The 18,835-nt window shown below is 40.3% G+C and overlaps 1 protein-coding gene across 7 annotated transcripts in view; it reads left to right on the forward strand.

Moving 5' to 3' along the window:
• Nucleotides 1-18,043, forward strand: part of LNPK (lunapark, ER junction formation factor) — a 146,329-nt gene extending 128,286 nt beyond the window's left edge. For all 7 annotated transcript variants that reach the window (XM_075001540.1, XM_075001543.1, XM_075001539.1 and 4 more), the window contains 3 exons: nucleotides 665-735; nucleotides 2,898-3,068; nucleotides 17,076-18,043. In XM_075001540.1, the coding sequence (XP_074857641.1) occupies nucleotides 665-735; nucleotides 2,898-3,068; nucleotides 17,076-17,266 (433 nt within the window). In that variant the 3' untranslated portion in view covers nucleotides 17,267-18,043. The remainder of the gene's footprint in view (nucleotides 1-664; nucleotides 736-2,897; nucleotides 3,069-17,075) is intronic.
• Nucleotides 18,044-18,835: the final 792 nt, after the last annotated feature.

An 18,835-nucleotide genomic window follows, 5' to 3' on the forward strand; every position in this document is an offset into this window, starting at 1 on the left:
TTGTAGGATTAGGGATATTTGAGAATTCTGAAGCTTAGGTTTGTTTATATGTATGGTTGTTTTTTAGCGAGCACATGCTCTAATGTCTCACCTGAACTGTTTTGCTCCACTCCTAGGAGCTTAAATTCAAACATGAGCAGTTTTAACATGATAGTGTACTTCTGAAAAAGAAAAGCCTTATTGAAGCTTGAATGGGAGAATGTATTAAACTGTCACCTAAAAACGTCTAACAATTTCTTTTCGTATATGTTGTCTTTTTTAATTGCTTTTAACCAGTTACCTTCTGAACTGTTCCAAATCCACTCAATCTGGCTTTTTAATTCTGTTAGAGGAGCTATTAATTAGGTCATAGTATTTCAATATAAAAGTTGAACTACCAATTTTTGTGTGTATTCTGTTGACTCTCACGTGAAACAGATGCTTAAATTGGAGCTGTGTGGTAGGTTGAGTGAACTGTCTTGGTTTACATCTTAAGATTATGATTAAAAAATTGTTTTGCTGACATATTAGTGAGGAGACCCTGCTAACCAGTGCATTTTTAAATGGATTGGACATGATAAGAATATTTAAGTATATTAAAAATTGCTCAGCTTAAATATCATATTGAGGTTCCATTGTCTCAATACTTCACTTCAACTTAGTGCCTGTATTATTACTTTTTTAGGTATGCCCTTATATGTCAACAGTGTTTTTCTCACAATGGAATGGCTCTGAAAGAGGAGTTTGAATACATTGGTAAGAACTAATTTGCATAGTTCTTTATAAAAATTATTTTTCAAATATAAGTTTTGTACTTCATGGGAAACTGTTACAGCACTTTAGCATTTTGATTCTCACAAAACAAAAAAGCAGTCTTGTAGCACTTTAAAGAGTAACAAAATAATTTATTAGGTGATGAGCTTTCATGGGACAGACCCAGTTCTTCAGATCTGGAAATTCTGATACAAATAAACTGACACAATGAGAATTAACAGGAGGATAGGAAAAAAATAAGTGAAAACTCACAAATCAGCTACAGAGGATGGGGGTGGAGAAAGGGAAGAGCGGGGAAGACAATTATTTATTTTGATTCTTGTTATGTACTTTAGTGCAACCTAAGAAATGTCACTTATGGTAATTTACTACTCAGTAGATAGATTTTAAGTTTTAAAAAGTTCTTTATTACAATGTTCAGGCCAAGGGTTGCATGTGTAAAACTATTCAGTAGAAATAAGCCTCTTACAGTGCATACTTGAGAATCAGTATGGGTTATGAATAGTCCTTACAAGAGTTTTCTATCTCAGAACTATCTGACATTAATGTGCTCCGCTTTACCAGAACTTAAAGAAAATCTTGTTTTGCCAAGAAGATCTCAGGGAGGTATCAAAACAAGCATAGGAACAAGCCCTGGAGGTTGTATGTCAATTTATGGCTGACAATAACTTAAGACAGACATAGTTCTTTATTGAACACAGATGTTTTATTTTGCCTCTTTTGTACAACTACAGTAAGTCTAATGTGTAAGAAACAGTATCAGGCATGTTTCTTCTTTTTCCATCGTGTGTGGATGTCTCTCTCTATTGGGAGAAAATATGCAGCACAATAAGCAATGTATTTTATTTCTGATTGATATTACATCGTGCATGCTATGTATCAGTCTGAGCACCAAACAGTCCACATATGCAAGAAGGGGACTTTAGCTCTTTTACAAAAGTGCACTTCAAATTATTGGCCAGCATGTCTCATTCTCCCAACACAGAAGTGGCTTTTCCTTACTAAATGCCACTAAAGCAAATTATTTTTCAAGTAATAATAGTCTCCCGTCAAGTTTGATGGATGAGCTACATTTAATGACTATAAACATGCACAAAGCATTTTTCCAAAGAGTAGCAGATTGTGTAATACTCTCATACAGTTTTGGCCATTTTGTCTACTCGTACAGAAGGTTGCAACAGGTGGTCGACCAAACAAAGATGCAACACTTTTGTGAGGTGCAGGAGAAACAATTGAGACAATCAAATGCAGATCTCATTGATAGCGAAGCGACCATGGTCTGGTGTCTGTGCCAGTTTCACTTGTTAAGGTCACTACAGACTTAAGCAGAAAGTAACTGTTCCACCCAAGTTTGCAGGCCAACAGAGCTGGTTTTAATACAGAGTTTGCCTTCTCCTAGACTGGCTGCCTACTGGGGCTAAGTAATCTTGTCTGCCAGCAATGGATTGCTTTTTGTCTGGGTCCTACTCTTTCACCTGTTTGGGTGGAGTGTTCCTACTAGGAGTCAAACTGCTGGTATAGCTCTCAGAGTCATGAGAACTCTCAAACATTCTTATCACATCAAGGTGTAGCCCCAAGGGAGGAAAATGATTGAGTAATGATTGACAGAAAAATTTAAAGGCAGTGGATATCCATCCTCGAAAGAAACAAAAAAACAAGAAAATGGTCTTGTTTTCTAAGTCTCTAAGTATCATTTTCTTGTGTAGACAATCTGCCAATGACTCCACATTACAGATAAAAAATTTGGTTTCTGTATTTGACAACACTTTTTGTGCATCACAAGGAGCATATTTTGTTGATGTTTGTGCCACTGTTTAGCAAAAATATTCACCAGTAACTGCAGCATCACTGAAAGTAATCAGGCATTCACGGAGAGCACTGAGGAAAAGGGAAGAAGTTGAGAGGGGCCTGAGAAGATTGAGTGGTGGTTCTCTTAGGCATAAAGTTGGAGGATACACTGCCTATCTCTATTAACTGTTTTTTAAGAAATATTTTCTAATTTGAAAACAAAAGTCCTTTATTGTCTTAATAATGCCAGTGTGCTTTATTTCTTGGAAAATAGATGTATGAATACTAGTATGTTGAGACTTGAAGTCATCTTAGAGAGATGACTATTGTGTACGTTTTTGTAAACCTTTGTGCAGCATTTAGGTGTGCATATTGCTTTTTCCTGAATCCTGCAAGAAAAACTAGACCGCAAGCTCCACGACTCCCAGACTTCAGTTGTGAAAAGAGGCAGCCAGCAGAATTGCAGACTGCAGTTGGACCTCTGCATTCTGGAGGAGAAAAACTTGAAGAGAATTCACCAAGGGAAGGTGTGTACTTACTCGCCATGTGAAGCATGCCATTACTAATATTCATTAGAATCCTTTTATCACAACTCTTCTTGGTTCAGCCTTTTTTTCCTTATAGTGCAGCAGTTTTTAAAGCATTGTAACTTATTTATCATATGAGAAGTTCTGCCTCCTTTAAATGTTCAATTTATGTGAATAAGAGCAATTTTGTGGCATGTGGAATTTTGCGTGCTTGTTCCTTAGTGTTTGTAGTTTATGCTTCAACAGCATTGCTGAAGAGTTTTTAGACATACAGTTTCTTAAAATTCAGTCTCACTTCATTCTTGTCTGGCAAGGTCATTTTCCCTTTGAAAATGCAAGTTAAAGAAATCCCTGTTTATTATTATTAATAAGCAAACAGCAAATCTAAACTGTACATTACAATGCACAGTTAACAAGACAATCTGCCCCTAAGTGGTTAAATTTCACTGATTTTTTTTTTTTTTTTTATTTTTTCAGCAGGTCGTTTAGTTGAGGTGGGTTGAAATTCCTGCCTTTGTTCCTTAAGTTAGTTTTGCTATTTTCCCCAGGGCAGGAAAGTCTAGTAAAACTGCCCAAGAGTTCAAAGACAAACTGTCAATTTTAATTTAACAAAGTTCCTTTTGAGAAGTTTTATAGTCTACAAATACAGTAGGTGTCTAGTGTTCAGCCAACAAGAAGATGCAATGTTTTCAGGAGAGTTTTTAGAAAAGAGTTTTAATTAAAACCAAAGAATCTTCAGTTAGATTTGACTTTGATTACTTACTAAAGAGGTATGGATTTCTCTAGGGTTCAAACCAGACAAGATTTAAAGCATGAGAGCTTGTGGGAGTGTGAAGCAACTCGTGTCGCTAAGGTTGCTGAGCTGAAGAGATTTAAAATGCAGCTGACTACAGGAAATAGTTCTAGTAGCCTAGCAAATAAAACTCCCTTCCTGTTGTAATCTTTTCATGTTGGGTACAGAGTGGCATTGTTTTTCACTTTTATAGAATGAAGAGGCATTGTGACCATCTTTGCACTGCACAGATGAGTGAATTTTGGGTGGGGAAGCATTGTCGTGATGTATTAAGACCTTTTAATGGGTTACTCTAGTTAAAACCACAAAAAGTCTGATTACTTGCTAATAGTGCTGAGAGTTCTCTAAGAATGCCACATGTACAGAATTCTATTATTGATGTCTGATGCCTCAGCATGACTCGTGTGGGAAACTGCCTCTAGGTCTTCAGAAATGTGATCCAATGAGGCACCTGCAAACTGGCTTGAGAGCTCTAACTTCGTGATTATGCTCCAACTTCAGGTATCTCCATAAGCCTACACAGCAAACGGAAGCCAGAGCTCAGTTCAGTTGATTCAGCTTCCTGGGAGTCAGAGTGTGAGGCTAAAAATAGAGGTCGTTGCCCACGAAAGCTTATGCTCCAAAATATCTGTTAGTCTGTAAGGTGCCACAGGACTTCTTGTTGCTCTTAAAAACAGACGTGTATACATCTCATTTGGGCTGGGGCCAAGACTCCACCTCTGTCCCATCTCTCTGGCTTGCAGAGCTAAAGCTCCAGCCTGACTGGGGACACCTAGTCTACTTTTAACTGTGCAGCCTGAGCCAGTCGACTAGAGCTCTGAGATCTGGCACTGTGGAATTTTCTTTTCAGTGTAGGCGCAACTCTAGGGCTCAAGAACATTTCAGACACTTTATTTCTGATTGGTCAGTGAAGGAGTTGCTTGCTGGCTCTGATGAGGGACGAACTGCCTCTTACTGCTTTAGCCCTTGTTCAGGGCCTTGTTGTGTTTTCAGTTTCTAGTCTGTCTTACTTAAGTAAGTCATAGAAAAGCAAGGCTGGAAGAAACCTTGGGTTGAGGTGCTTTGTGTACAGATTCAAGTTTAAAGTACTCTGCCTAGTGCTGGTGGCAGTGCTTTAACATGGCAGCATGACTATGGCAAGAGTGCTGGGAGAGAGCTCTTCCAGTGCTCTAGATAAACCACTTCTGTGGGTGGAGGGGAGGGTAGCTAACCTGCTCTGGGAGCCTGTCTAAAGAGCTGTAATTTGCTGCACATGGGATGTTAGGGCATGTGTGTTTTCACATCCCTGAGCAAGAAAGTTAGCATGGAAAAACCCAAAGAAAATCTACAGAGTCCCTGATAAGTGTTTGTCCATCTTTGTCTTAAAAATTATGGCAATTTCGCATGGTTCCTTGCTAACCTCTTCCAGAACTTAACTACACTTATAGTTAGGGTTTTCTAACATCTCATTTGAATCTCTCTTACTGAGATTAAGACCATCATTGAAGGGAGGACAAGAAGTTGACATGGAAAAGAGTTGTGCTCCATCTTATTTACAAAAGCCCTTACATGTGACGACTATTATTAGTACCTTCTGCAGTTGTCTTTTCTCAAATCTTAACATACACAATTTTTAACCTTTTCTCATAGGTCATATTAGACTTCAGCCTGGGCTAAAGAACAGACTCACATTGTAATGTAGACCAGTGGTTTTCAACTGTCCAAGTGTGCCGTGAAATTTCCTCAATTTCTCCTCACCACAGCTCTTTGCAGAGCCATGGCAGGGGGAAATTGATGACCTCACACCATCTGGGGCTCAAAGAAGCAAGGTTGCCTGAATCCCAGCTGGTGCAGAGTTGATCAGTCTTCCTTCCCCCCACCCCCGACGGTGGCTCTTTGCCTGAAGCCTTTTTGCACTGGGAGGCTGTGTCTACACTAGCCCCAAACTTCAAAGTGGCCGTTAGTAAACTAATTCATTAGTAAACTATTCTGCTCATGGGAATAAGGGGACTTCGAAGTAGGCAGGGTCCTTTCGAAAAGGAGCCCCGTTGGGACAAGCCGCGCGGTGGTGAGCCGCGTCAATTTCGAAGCGCCGCAGCCGCCTGCATGCTAATGAAGTGCTGAATATGCATTTCAGCGCTTCATTAGTAAACTTCGAAATGGCCATTTAATTGTTTGGGGCAAGTGTGGACGTGGCCGGAGGCAGCTAAAATTCTGCTTCCAAGCCCCAAAAAGCTGGTGGGGAGCCCGCCTCTCCTCTCTGCAGCGGTGACGGAAGAGCGAGAGCCTGTTGGAGCTACAATGTGGTTTAAATGCCAAGTCCCAGCTCCAACGGGCCAGTAGGGAGGGGAGCCTGTTCTTGAGAGCCATCTCCCCCACACCTTCCCACTTTTTTGCACATCCGCAGACCCAGGTTTCCAAACTAACCCGGTAAGTTGCTATTTACGCTACTTTGCATTTTGCTCTGATCTATTGAATTTCAATTATTTATCGTTTCAATTATTTAATAAAAATTAGACTTTTAAAAATATTGTTACAGATATGAAATTCATAAAGTGAAAAGGCGAAATTCAAATGCATGAACTGACTGCTGCGTGCCAAACAGATTTAGGGTTATGGATAGTTAGAAGTAGTTGCGTTGAGCAGATTTTGAAAATGTGTCTGTGCTCACTGTTGAAGATGGTGATGGATTTGAAACAATTTAATGCATTTGATCCTTGTTTAGCTTGTTGTATGCATCACTATGGCCATGTCTACACTAGCCCCAAACTTCGAAATGGCCACGCAAATGGCCATTTCGAAGTTTACTAATGAAGCGCTGAAATGCATATTCAGCGCTTCATTAGCATGTGAGCAGCCGCGGCACTTTGAAATTGATGCGCCTCGCTGCCGTGTGGCTCGTCCCGAAGCGCCACGGCTGCCCGCATGCTAATGAAGCACTGAATATGCATTTCAGCACTTCATTAGTAAACTTCGAAATGGCTATTTGCGTGGCTATTTCGAAGTTTGGGGCTAGTGTAGAAACGGCCTAAGTTGTAAACCTCTGTAATAATCCATAACCATATTAAATGTAAGTAAAGGTGGTGTTTGTGAGCAATGGATTCAGCTGGAAAAAGTGGGTATGCCAAGGAATTGTTTGTCTCATTGAAGTGTGCAGTGTTACTGAGAAGATTGTGAACTGCTGATATAGACATACCCTAAGGAGAGTGTGGATATTCTACTTAACACGGAAGGAGAGCTAATAACGTATGACATAAAAAAGGCAGAGGTGCTTAATTCCTATTTTGTTTCAGAATTCACTAATAAGCTTAACTATGGCCAGATGCTTAACAATTATTAACAACAAAAAGGAGGAAGAAATGGATGCAATTTGTCCATCTCTCCACTTTGTGTAGGATTCCTTTTTTCAGGTTTTTCATATAATTTAAGAGCTCCTGATGGAACCATATTGGCTTTATTAGTCTTTCTACCTTTCCTACCTTTTAATCTCCTTAGCCAAGAGGTTTCAGCCTCAATCCTTAGTTGCACCCAATAAACTCAGGGTGCAGCAAAGAGAAAGCACTCCAAAGTAGCTATTTACAGTCCCCACTTGCTCTCGAGGCCGATTCTAAACTATAAATGTTCTCATCATAGATTAAAGCAGCCCAGCGTGTAGTTACTTTTATCTGAGAGCTCAGTATTCAGAGAGGGAAAATCTTCTGGTGAAGCAAGCCATTGTTTAAGGTCATAGCTCAGAATTCTGCCTCTCTGAAAAGAGTTAGTTTTACTTGGGTTTTCTCAAGTATGTTACATTAATATTCCCTCTATTATGTTGAACTGAATTTACCATGGAATAATTTTTCAATTGATTTTATAAGCACAAAAATCGTGATGGCCATCAGTTTGGTTTTACCAGTGTGATCTTGAGTTATGTCAGTTAAATGGTGAGTTATCTACTGAACACAGACCCAGATCTTCCTGCTGTAATTGAAGCTAAAATAGTTTAAAATTAAAATAAAATAACTTCCCTTCTGTTAACCACATCTTATTTTCCAAAATCCTCACTGTGGAGAATGCAAAGTCTTCGTACAGATAAACAGTGAAGTCACTGATACACCTGAAAAAGAATGTAGGTGTTCGGAAACAAAGTATGCAGTCAGATACTTTAATTATTAACAATTAACAGTTATGAAAGTGTAATCTATCTGAACCAGACTATATGTTTAAAACTGGCTGGGATTTACAGAAGAGTGGTGTTGGCTACCCATCATCCACTGTTAATGGAATGTGGAAATCTGACTTACTTGTCTTCTGAACGTGTGAGCAATATAATCTATTTGCTAAACACTGTATCTGTGGTCCTTTAAAATACATTATAATAGGTGTATAAAACAAAATATTAATTTTCTAACTTGAGAAAATGTTTTTGCATACCCTTATGAGAGGGTGTGTTATAGGTTGATACTAATACATAATTGTTATTCTGCACAAACTGCCAATGACTTGGTTCAAAGTGTTACATTTGAGTAGCCCTGATTTACAAATATAATCTGTTCTCTGTCGAAAAGTATTTTCAGTAGGCCACTTCTTTGTCTGATTTAATATGTAGCATAAACTCTGCTTATGGGTAGTTGTAACCCATGCTTAATTGCAAGGCTTTAATTAATGTGACTCTCAAAACTTAAGCTACTAAACTTCTTTTATTGAGGTATGAACTGTAAGCAAGGCTTCTGCAAATCACCTGTTTAAGACTATTCTCTCTTTGCAAGAAAGAACATATCCAATGACAATTACAACAGATGTTGGCAACAGGAAACTATCCTACCAAAATGTTGTTGTTATTCAGAAATGTAATTTGGATCAGTAACACTGTTAAACCATAACCTTGAAGTAATGCTGATGCCATTACTAACATAGCAAAACCACAGTGTGATGGTTAAAATGACTTGCCACCTCCAGTAAAGATTATAGTGACCAGGTCCAGTCTCTCTCCCATTTTCTACCCTGCCTCCCAGTTTTCTGTCCATGTGTTCACTAGCCCACTGAATGAGTTTTAAAATGTACTGACTTTTTTAGTGTTCTTTATGTAGCATGCTGTAAAACTAGGCAAATATCTTGATGAGTTGATGTACACCCTGGAAAACCTTGGTGTACCCCCCAAGGGTACTATACTTCTGGTTGAGAAACACTACAGTAGTCATCTTTATAACCTTTTGTGGTCACAGACAGATATAGGGAAATGGGGTTAAAGTATTTGTTGACACTAAAACACAAAGGTGAGTGCTCTTCTTTTCTCCATGCGGTTGCTTCTGCGGATCTCGACTCAGAGCAGAGATGTGCCTGAGGAAAACTAGTTGAGCAAATTGCTCTCACATGCCTATTATCTTATTTTGCATCTGAATCAAAAGACCTTGTGCTTAGTGAACAACAAGAAGTCCTGTGACACCTTACAGACTAACAGATATTTTGGAGCATAAGCTTTCATGGGCAAAGACCTGCTTCATCAGATGCAACTTGGATGCAAGTTGCATCTGATGAAGCGGGTCTTTGCCCATGAAAGCTTATGCTCCAAAATATCTGTTAGTCTGTAAGGTGCCACAGGACTTGTTGTCGTTCTTGAAGATACGGACTAACATGGCTGCCTCTCTGATACTAATGCTTAGTAAATGTTTGAATTGAGCTTCAACTGGCAGCCTCAATATATCTCTATAATTGAGATGTTTGTTAGGGAAACAGGTAGCTTCTCTGATTACTACCTGAGTCATTCTGTGATGAAATCTCCAACAGAATGTGTAAGAAGCTACAAACCACAGTTTTACTCATTGTGCTCATTTGGTGTCATTTGAAGACTGAGAACAACATACTTTAAAGTCCTCATCTTTAGTCTTCCCCTTGCCCCATTAGTTGGGATCTGCATGTCTTTGTTCTTTGTCAGAGGGGTAGCCGAGTTAGTGTGTATCTTCAAAAACAACAAGTCTTGTGGTATCTTACAGACTAACATATTTTGGAGCATAAGCTTTCATGGGCAAAGTCCCTCTTCCTCAGAAAAAACTGGGCTTTTTTCACAACTTTTGTCGCCTGGCAAGGTGAATGCTATTGGAGTTTTGTTGCCAAAACGAGGTTTTTGATGACAAAACATGCCAGTGTAGGCATGCCCAGAGACTCAATCCTGAGAAGACTCAGACAACAAATGAGTAGTTATGATAAGGAAACTGGTGGAAGTTACCAATACCTTGATTGATTGATTGATTTGTGAATCTGCAAAACTTGTAACCAAAACTGGTGGTCTGGTTAGTGGCATGAATAAATAGTGGCAGTGATAGGGACTTTTTTCTGCCTCTATTTGATCAGGAGGTAGCAGTTCTCTCTGATGCTTATCCTTGATTTTGTCACCTGCACTTAGTACTACTGTCATGTGCTCTTCATTGTTATGATACTCAATATTTATTTGGAAGCTAATGTATGGCTCATCAGCTCCCTTTGTAAGTGTGTTATATTATGTCAAACAAATGACATCTGTGCTCCGGTACCTACTGTAGTTGCCTGTGACTTCCAAAAAGAATTTATTGTGTTGGTTTTGACTTATAAGGCCCTAAATGGCCAAGGACATTCCTGTTCTCTCATACCGTACTGCCACAATTGCAATCGAAGTATATGATTTGAACCTTTAGAGTAAAGGCTGTTAGGAAGGTATTCTCTGTGAAGTCCTTTGGAAAGTATCTTTCGCTCCTTGCCTCAGCTCTATTCTAATAGTGCAGATCTGACCTCAGCATCCTAAAAAGCTCCTACGAGTTGACATTTGGCTAAAACTGTGATGGCTGGGAATAGGATTTTTGTTTGGTAGGTGTATGTAATTAGCCTGATTAGTGACTGGTGTGGAAGAATTCTGCTATGTTGATTTTATGTGCTTATTTATTTTGTAATTGGCTTTTGTATTGTACTTTTAGCTGAGGGAGAGGACACCCATAACCCCAGGTAGACAGTCTTTTTTTTTTTTTAATTGAGTTTTTAGAGAAAACAAAAAAACAAAATTCATTAATTTTGACAAAGATATTTAATCTCCCTGGAAGATCATGGTCTTGGAAGAAACCATGGAAGACAAGTATATTGCTTTATGTAGACATCTCTCATGGCCGCCAGTGCAAGAATTTGTCTTGTGGATTTAAGGCCGTGTTGTTCTTAGGAAGAATAGAATAGGGTTGAAGAACCGCCCCTCTAATCTTTGTAGTACCTCTAATGCGTCTGAAGGAACATGCAGATTTCACTGGAACCATACAAGCATTCCAAGGTTGATAGGATTGTAAATTGGGAGATAAAAATAAGCTGGGGGGTGGGAGTAACTATAGAGAAGCCCTCCTAACTTTTTTTTGTTTTGTTTTTTGTTTTTCAATGCTTTTTCCCAAAAAGATGCTCCATGTTTTTTTAACTGGCCCTTGGGACAGGCCAGGAGGTAGGCCAGGTGACAGATGATCTGATGTCTTTATTTTTCCATGCTCATCTATTTTACGTGTATAAAAACTGTCCTATTCTTCAAAAGGGAGATTCAGAAACATAGGCTGAAGATCAGCAGACAAACCCAGAGCCTCAGCCATGTTTTTTTCTGAGGACTTGTGTACCTTACCGCTGTATGCACTGTAACTTTCTCACTTAGGGATGTTGGGGAAAAAACACTCCTTCCCCCCCAAGCCAAGCAGGTTATACAGCTGTAAAACCCGAGCTCTTTCCATGACCACGATGCCATGCCATGACTGTGGAGCCATGCTAAAGTGCTGCCGCAGCTGCATTTTAAACTTAGAAGTGTAGACAAAACCTAATACTAAGTGCTGACCCCATTGTTTGTCTACCTGCCAAGTGCTCCAGAAGAATAGACACTGGTTCAAATATCAGATGTTTTTGAGATACTTGCAGCTGAGGCTTTGTATCTACTCCAGGGGAATACCTCTAAGTTGGTTTAAAATGCTCATAATGGCTGTCAAAGGAACTGGATCTGAACAAAAACTGACAAAGAATTGGCTTTGCTCTTAACCAAGAAAGGTTAACATCCTCTGGTTCTTTAAGACAATAGCACTAGGGCACCATTTCTTAAACTTGTAAGTTACTTGCTTGGGAAGAGTAGTATTTCTGTCTCTGAGGCTACGTCTACACTAGCCCAAATCTTTGAAATGACCATGCAAATGGCCATTTCGAAGATCACTAATGAGGCACTGAAATACATATTCAATGCCTCATTAGCATGCCACTGGCCGCGGCAGTTCGAACTTGCTGCGGCTTGCTGTCGTGCGGCTCGTCCAGACGGCTCCTTTTCGAAAGGACCCCGCCAACTTCAAAATCCCCTCATTACTGTCTGCTGACAGGAATATGTATTTCAGCACCTCATTAGTAATATTTGAAATGGCCATTTTGAAGATTTGGGCTAGTGTAGACATGGCCTGAATGTCGTCTTATACTCTTTTTCTTCAACACTGTTGACCCTGTCAGAGGACTTCCATTATCCTCAATCTGAGATGAATCAGCTTGCCTTGGATTCAGTTACTTCTAATATGACATTTTTTTTCAGTGTAAAAATGTCCTAAGTTGTTGACCCTTTTATTCAGTTTAGTTAGGCTTGCTGAGGAGCTTGCATCCTTACATCCTTTAGAGTTCTTTCAAAGAGGTAGCTGCAAGTGCTGTATAAATGTTAGGCTTTGTCCTTCAAGAAAAATTAAAATGCACGTATTCCTTCTTTCCTTGTGGTGTAAAAACCAGGCATACACAATACGTACGAGACCAATATTCTTTGGGCAGGTATTTGAGACACTTGGAAGTATGTATCTCACTAGTGCACATTTTAAAAAGTCAGGTTTTGTCATTGGGTCTGCTCTAGTAGAGAAGAAAACCTAGCCTTAGGAAGAATTCATATAAAAATCAAACTTGAGTTGCTTTTAAGACCTTTCAAAATACGAGCATGGCTTTCTCTCTGTTGCTTTTTAAGACCTTTGCTTGCTTTTGTCAACTCATAAGCTCTCCTACATTGTATTAAGAATAAAAATAACCATGCAGTTTTCCCAGTGCAAAGGAGAAAATGGAAGTTCTGAGCTGTCTTATGCCTCTATTTCATACTATTTCCAAACTAGGTGATGTATACACTGCCACTCGTGCTTTTACTATTACTAATGGTAATCCTTATTTAACAGCTGGTTAGTTCTTCTGAAAGTTTAAAGTTCATTTAACGGGACAGGACTCTATAGCCATGTCTACACGTGCACACTACTTCGAAGTAGCGGTACTAACTTCGAAATAGCGCCCGTCACGGCTACACGCGCCGGGCGCTATTTCGAAGTTAACTTCGACGTTAGGCGGCGAGACGTCGAAGTCGCTAACCCCATGAGGGGATAGGAATAGCGCCCTACTTTGACATTGAACGTCGAAGTAGGGACCGTGTAGTCGTTGCGCGTCCCGCAACTTCGAAATAGCGGGGTCCGCCATGGCGGCCATCAGCTGAGGGGTTGAGAGATGGTCTCTCTCCAGCCCCTGCGGGGCTCTATGGTCACCGTGGGCAGCAGCCCTTAGCCCATGGCTTCTGGCTGCTGCTGCGGCAGCTGGGGATCCATGCTGCAGGCACAGGGTCTGCAACCAGTTGTCGGCTCTGTGTATCTTGTGTTGTTTAGTGCAACTGTGTCTGGGAGGGGCCCTTTAAGGGAGCGGCTTGCTGTTGAGTCCGCCCTGTGACCCTGTCTGCAGCTGTGCCTGGCACCCTTATTTCGATGTGTGCTACTTTGGCGTGTAGACGTTCCCTCGCAGCGCCTATTTCGATGTGGTGCCGCGCAACGTCAAAGTTGAACATCGACGTTGCCAGCCCTGGAGGACGTGTAGACGTTATTCATCGAAATAGCCTATTTCGATGTTGGCTTCACGTGTAGACGTAGCCTATATGTCTCCCCCAAATGGGAACTTTGGTATTGTCAGGACTGCCAGTCAATCTGAATGTGATACCATGGAGTTGACTATACAGCAAAATGCCAATGTCATATGTGTGCTATAAAACTTGCATTCTGAACCAAAAATAGTCATTCTGCTTTATGTAACGAGATGGAAACTTTCAAATATTACTTTCCTGTGTTACACTTCGCTCTCAGTGAATAAAACAGATACATCCCTGGACTCGAGCTTGAAATGTTTTGGATGACCTTTATTATTTAGAATGAAATGCTGTTAATACTGGATGAAGTCAGTACAGTGCCGAAAAGCTTTTCTATACAGTAATGTGTTCACATAGCTTTCATGTATGTCCTGGACTGTAATTCTGCTGATCCATTCTTGACATAAGGAGTTGACATCCTGTGCATGCTGGGTTGAATTAAAGAAATTTAATTTTTGATAATCCAGGTTTTCAGAAAATTTTTGAATTTGAAACCATTTAATCATATACTGATTTTTCTGGTTCAGAAAGGGTTAAATTCCCTTGTGTCTAAGCAGTTGGGAACAGAGCTATGAAAAACCAGGATTCTAGGAATTCTGTTGCTAGTGGTGGATTCCTTGAGTGTAGAATTATGGATGGCTGGCTGCTATCCCTGCTGTAGAAGTGTTTACAAAAGTTTCTTGCTTCAGAATTTTGAAGACTAGACAATGGGTTGCTTCTCTATTCTCACCCTTTTCCCTGCCTTTCCTCCTGCTGTTCCTCCCCACACCAAAAATCTAAGAATCTGGTTTCGTGTGTAGCTACCACTGCTTTTTAAAAAAATAACTAGTTGCTTTGTTAGGTCTTTTCCACTTGGTACTTGCTTATTACATGGTTTTTGTGAACTCCCTCATAACAGATACCTGCCTTCTTAGTCAGACTGTGAACTCCTAGTATTGTGAGCTGTCTGGTTGTTGGGAAACCCTGCCTACCCCAAAAGTAGGATAGTTGACTTCAGTAGCTGACTGTGAAGAGGGCTCTGTTTACATGTTTTGGTTAACATTCTTGCTCTGTATTTAAGAAATTCCTGGCTGTTGGAATCCCATTTGTGCTAAATGTGTTATAATACAGCAATGGCTTAGGCGTATTAAAATCTGTCTCAAGAAGTCTACAACAGTTGTGTGTAAGGCTGATACACACATTGAATTTTTACATTATAATAAATTAGTTATTAATGTAAATGTCTAAAGTCACTTAGATTTCAGTAACAAATTAAATGCTAGCAAGTGCTGTAAATATAGAGGAATAAAACTGAAAAATAAATTGAAAAGCGCAAAAAAATTACAATGCAAATATCTTTATTAGTTGAAGTCTTCAAGTATTACCAATTAGCCTTGATTTAATTCAGCTAGCCTGCCTCCAAATCCCACCCAGAGAACACCTGTAAGTGCTCATGCTTCATATTCACCAGATCTTCGCCTTTGTGTCCTGCCCTGACACCAAGTGGCAGGACTTGCTGTCATCAGAGGAGCATGAGTAACTCTGGTGGGCCAGTCTAGTCCCAAAGCCTTCTAGGGATTTCCGTTGGTGATGACTCCACAGAGCTGTGAGCATAGGCATGTACCTGGTGCAGTTCCTGAACACCCTTGTTGCCTGTCCGTTTTGCAATGAGGAGAGTCTGCTGCAGGTTTATGTGGGGTGCATTGGGTTGTAGCCCCTCTTCCAGCTTCTCTGGGCCTCTTCTGAGGTTCTGCCACAGTTTTCCCTACATCTGCTGATCTGTGCACACTGTATCCATGACTTCACAAAATTGAGGGACCCCACATCAACCTCCTGACACTTGCCAATATTGTCATCCATCATTCCAGGACGAGGAAGCTGGACTGGAGTGGCTCTATGACTGTAAAGCATATTTTTAGTTGCTTTTCCACTCACATCTTTGGGTAGCATTCCGTTAGGCAGTGTCAGCTGATTCCCTAAACACCTTAGAGAAGCTCTTTGTGCTGTCTGGGATTCTCTGTTTTGTGTGCCGCTCTCTTATTTTTTACCTCTGACCTCACTCCTGATCATTTTTCATCTGGTGTCCCCAGAAATCGACAGTAGTCTGAGCTCAGTGGTTTCTCTCTCGTAGCTGAGGGGGTGGACGTAAAGTTATAGGCAGGCCTAACCTGTCCTGCAAACATATATTTCCACATTCTGTAAGAGATGCGGTGAGATTCTACAAACAATATCCACCGCACATCAAATTTGGGACCGGATTAGGTCTGTCTTGTCCATTGAATGAGTCTGGGGTCCTATGGAAAAAAAATGGTATGTGTGCATATAATTAAAGACTATATCATTATGCATAGGCACAAGCGTACTGAACTAAGTTTGCATAGGATAGTTTAGTTCTGATACCTCTTTGTTTTTGACTGTGTAAGTTTTCATATTGTGTGTCATGTTATGGCAAATATGTTGGAATATGTAAATGCCTGCCTTGATGGCTTTGAATTTCCAGTATCTCTTCCTCCTATTCTTTACTTTTCTCTCCCCCACAAAGCTCTGCACATTCTTTCTTTTGTCCTTACCATTAGAGCAGCAGTTCCCAAACTTTTTCCAGTCGTGGAACACTGGGACATCAGAGCGCTGTCCACAGAACACATCATCTTTTTTATATCATACTAGTTATGAGGGGTTGAGTTGCGGCCACATGGTTTCATGTGGGGCTGGGAGGTTTGAGCTGGGGCCACGTGGGGCTGGGAGGTCTGAACTGGGGCTGGAGGGTCGAGCTGTGGCTGGGTGGTGCTGGGGGGTGAGGGGGGGCGTGTTGAGCTGCAGCCACCCGGGGCCAGGGGTTTTGAGCCGGGGCCGGGGAGGAGTGAGCTGGGGCCAGGGGGGTTGAGCTGTGGCTGCGCAGGGCTGGGAGGTTTGAGCTGCGGCTTTGCAAGGCCAGGAGATTGGGTTAAGCTGGGGCCAGGGGACAGCGGGTTAAGCTAGGGCTGGAGGGTTGAGCCATGGTTTATTGGACGTCTGAATCAGCGGTGAGCAAAACTGTAAAATTGAGCAAATTGCATCCCAAATTTATTTTTTTTTCCCCTAAGAATGGGGAAGAGACCACCATTAATCAATTTCACTGGCAAGACACTTTCTAATGGCCCAGTGTTCTGCCAGAACAGTTTGGGAACTGCTGCATTTGAGAAATAACAACCCATTAAAAGTTGGTGCTTGTATTATAAATAACTTTTATACAGTGAAAGTACTCTAAACCTGCATGTGGTTTAATAAATGTTCAAGTGTAAGTTTCACACTTTTTTACAAATCTTAACTGTATGTTCAGTATTTCTGTAAGTGATCACATGTATAATTCTATTTTTTTTTTTTTCCTCTGAACCCATAGAACAAGTTACATGTGTTATTGAGACAGTCCAGATAGATGGTGAGACATCGAGTACTGAGCAGCAAGGGGAAAAATTAGTTGAAGAGGTTGTGAAAGAAGAAACAGCCAGTGAAAGCACACCTTCAGTTACAAAAATCGATTCTGCTGCGCCAACGGAACAAAGCAAGGAGTCTGTCTCAGAAGCAGAATAAATATTTCCAAGTGCCTTCTGTAACTAGTTCTGTGAGCTTTGTTCATGCCAGGTATTACTCTTCAGGTGGGCTTTTGAAAATGGCGTAACTTAAAATTTCACTTGAGCTCAAACTGCCTTGCTTCCACAATATGTCAAAGCTGTGTGTACTCCTAGATGTTGGAAATTAAGTGTGTGTTCTTTCAGTGAGCTAAAGCACTGCAGAATGTACAGTTGGTTGAAGTTTAACACAGTGACAGGTAGCTTTAATTTAGTTTTGTATATGTTTATCTTCCATACACTTAACCAAATGCATATGAAGATTTTGGTCAATGAACATAAACTGCAGTAATTGGCAACAACTTGTCTAGTGGAGTTTTGGTTTTGTGAACTTTTAAGATTTTTTTAAAAAACATTTACCCGTTAAAATGGATTGAGTGACTTTTAAATATCTAGATGTTTACAGACTAAAATGTCTTTAGGCATTCAACCTAACTAGTATGAAAGTGTCATTATAACTGTAACAGCTCAGTCATTGTCTTAAACTTTTTTGACAGAACGCAGTTAAACAAAACTAAGCTTTGAGGTAACTCCTTTTGCATTACGTGTGTTGCAGATGGGCCAAAGGCACATGGTATGCAAAATTAGTTTGTGTTTACATAAAGTATAGGAAGTCTCTGCACTTGATTGTACTTGAAGACTGAAAATTATTTATACCTGTATAATAATGACAATATATCAGTGAATTTTGTGCCTTTGTGTATTTTGTTAAAGGAAAATAAAAACTATCTAGGAGCAATATTTGCTTTGTGTTTTCGAGAACTCTTGGGGAAAGCTTCAAGTGTGCTGTATAGCAACTATAACACTTAATATATTGACAAGTGTCAGACGGGTAGCCGTCTTAGTCTGTAGCTTTGAGAACAACAAGAAGTCTTGTGGCACCTTAGAGACTAACAGATATTTTGGAGCATAAGCTTTCGTGGGCAAAGACACTACCATGCAAGGCGCAACATTTAGCCACAATGAGTGGAAATCCATCGACCTCATGAAAAAATTTGCACCGATACAGACGGACAGACATTTTCCTCTCCAAATTCAAACAGAATGGTGCTAATGTCTCCCCATTAGACTCTGACAAAGGCTCACATCCCCCTGTCTGATCTGACTTGTTTTTTCCTCATTTGATAAGTACTGTTGATACTGGGCCATTTCCACCTTGCTGAATAGACCTTGTCAGCTCTGGCCCTTCCTCTTACTGGGACCCCACTCTTTAAATACCCCTCTTAAACCACGCCCCCACTCATGCATCTGATGAAGCGGGTCTTTGCCCACAAAAGCTTATGCTCCAAAATATCTGTTAGTCTATAAGGTGCCACAAGCCTTCTTGTTGTACTTAATATATTGAGACTCTTAAAAATGTCAATTTTCTTTATAAAGAACATGCATTTTGGTTCTTATGTTCACTTTGTTGGTGGAATTGAGCTAACCTCAAAGCTTTTTGTAGTTATGTTAGTACATTCCACTGTTTTTATTTTTCAGCGCATTGAATTACTGAGTTGTTTCCATCTAGCTGATTACTGAAGAGCTGCTA

Source organism: Carettochelys insculpta, chromosome 8 (genome assembly GCF_033958435.1).
Source record: "Carettochelys insculpta isolate YL-2023 chromosome 8, ASM3395843v1, whole genome shotgun sequence".
Taxonomy (NCBI): Eukaryota; Metazoa; Chordata; order Testudines; family Carettochelyidae; genus Carettochelys; species Carettochelys insculpta.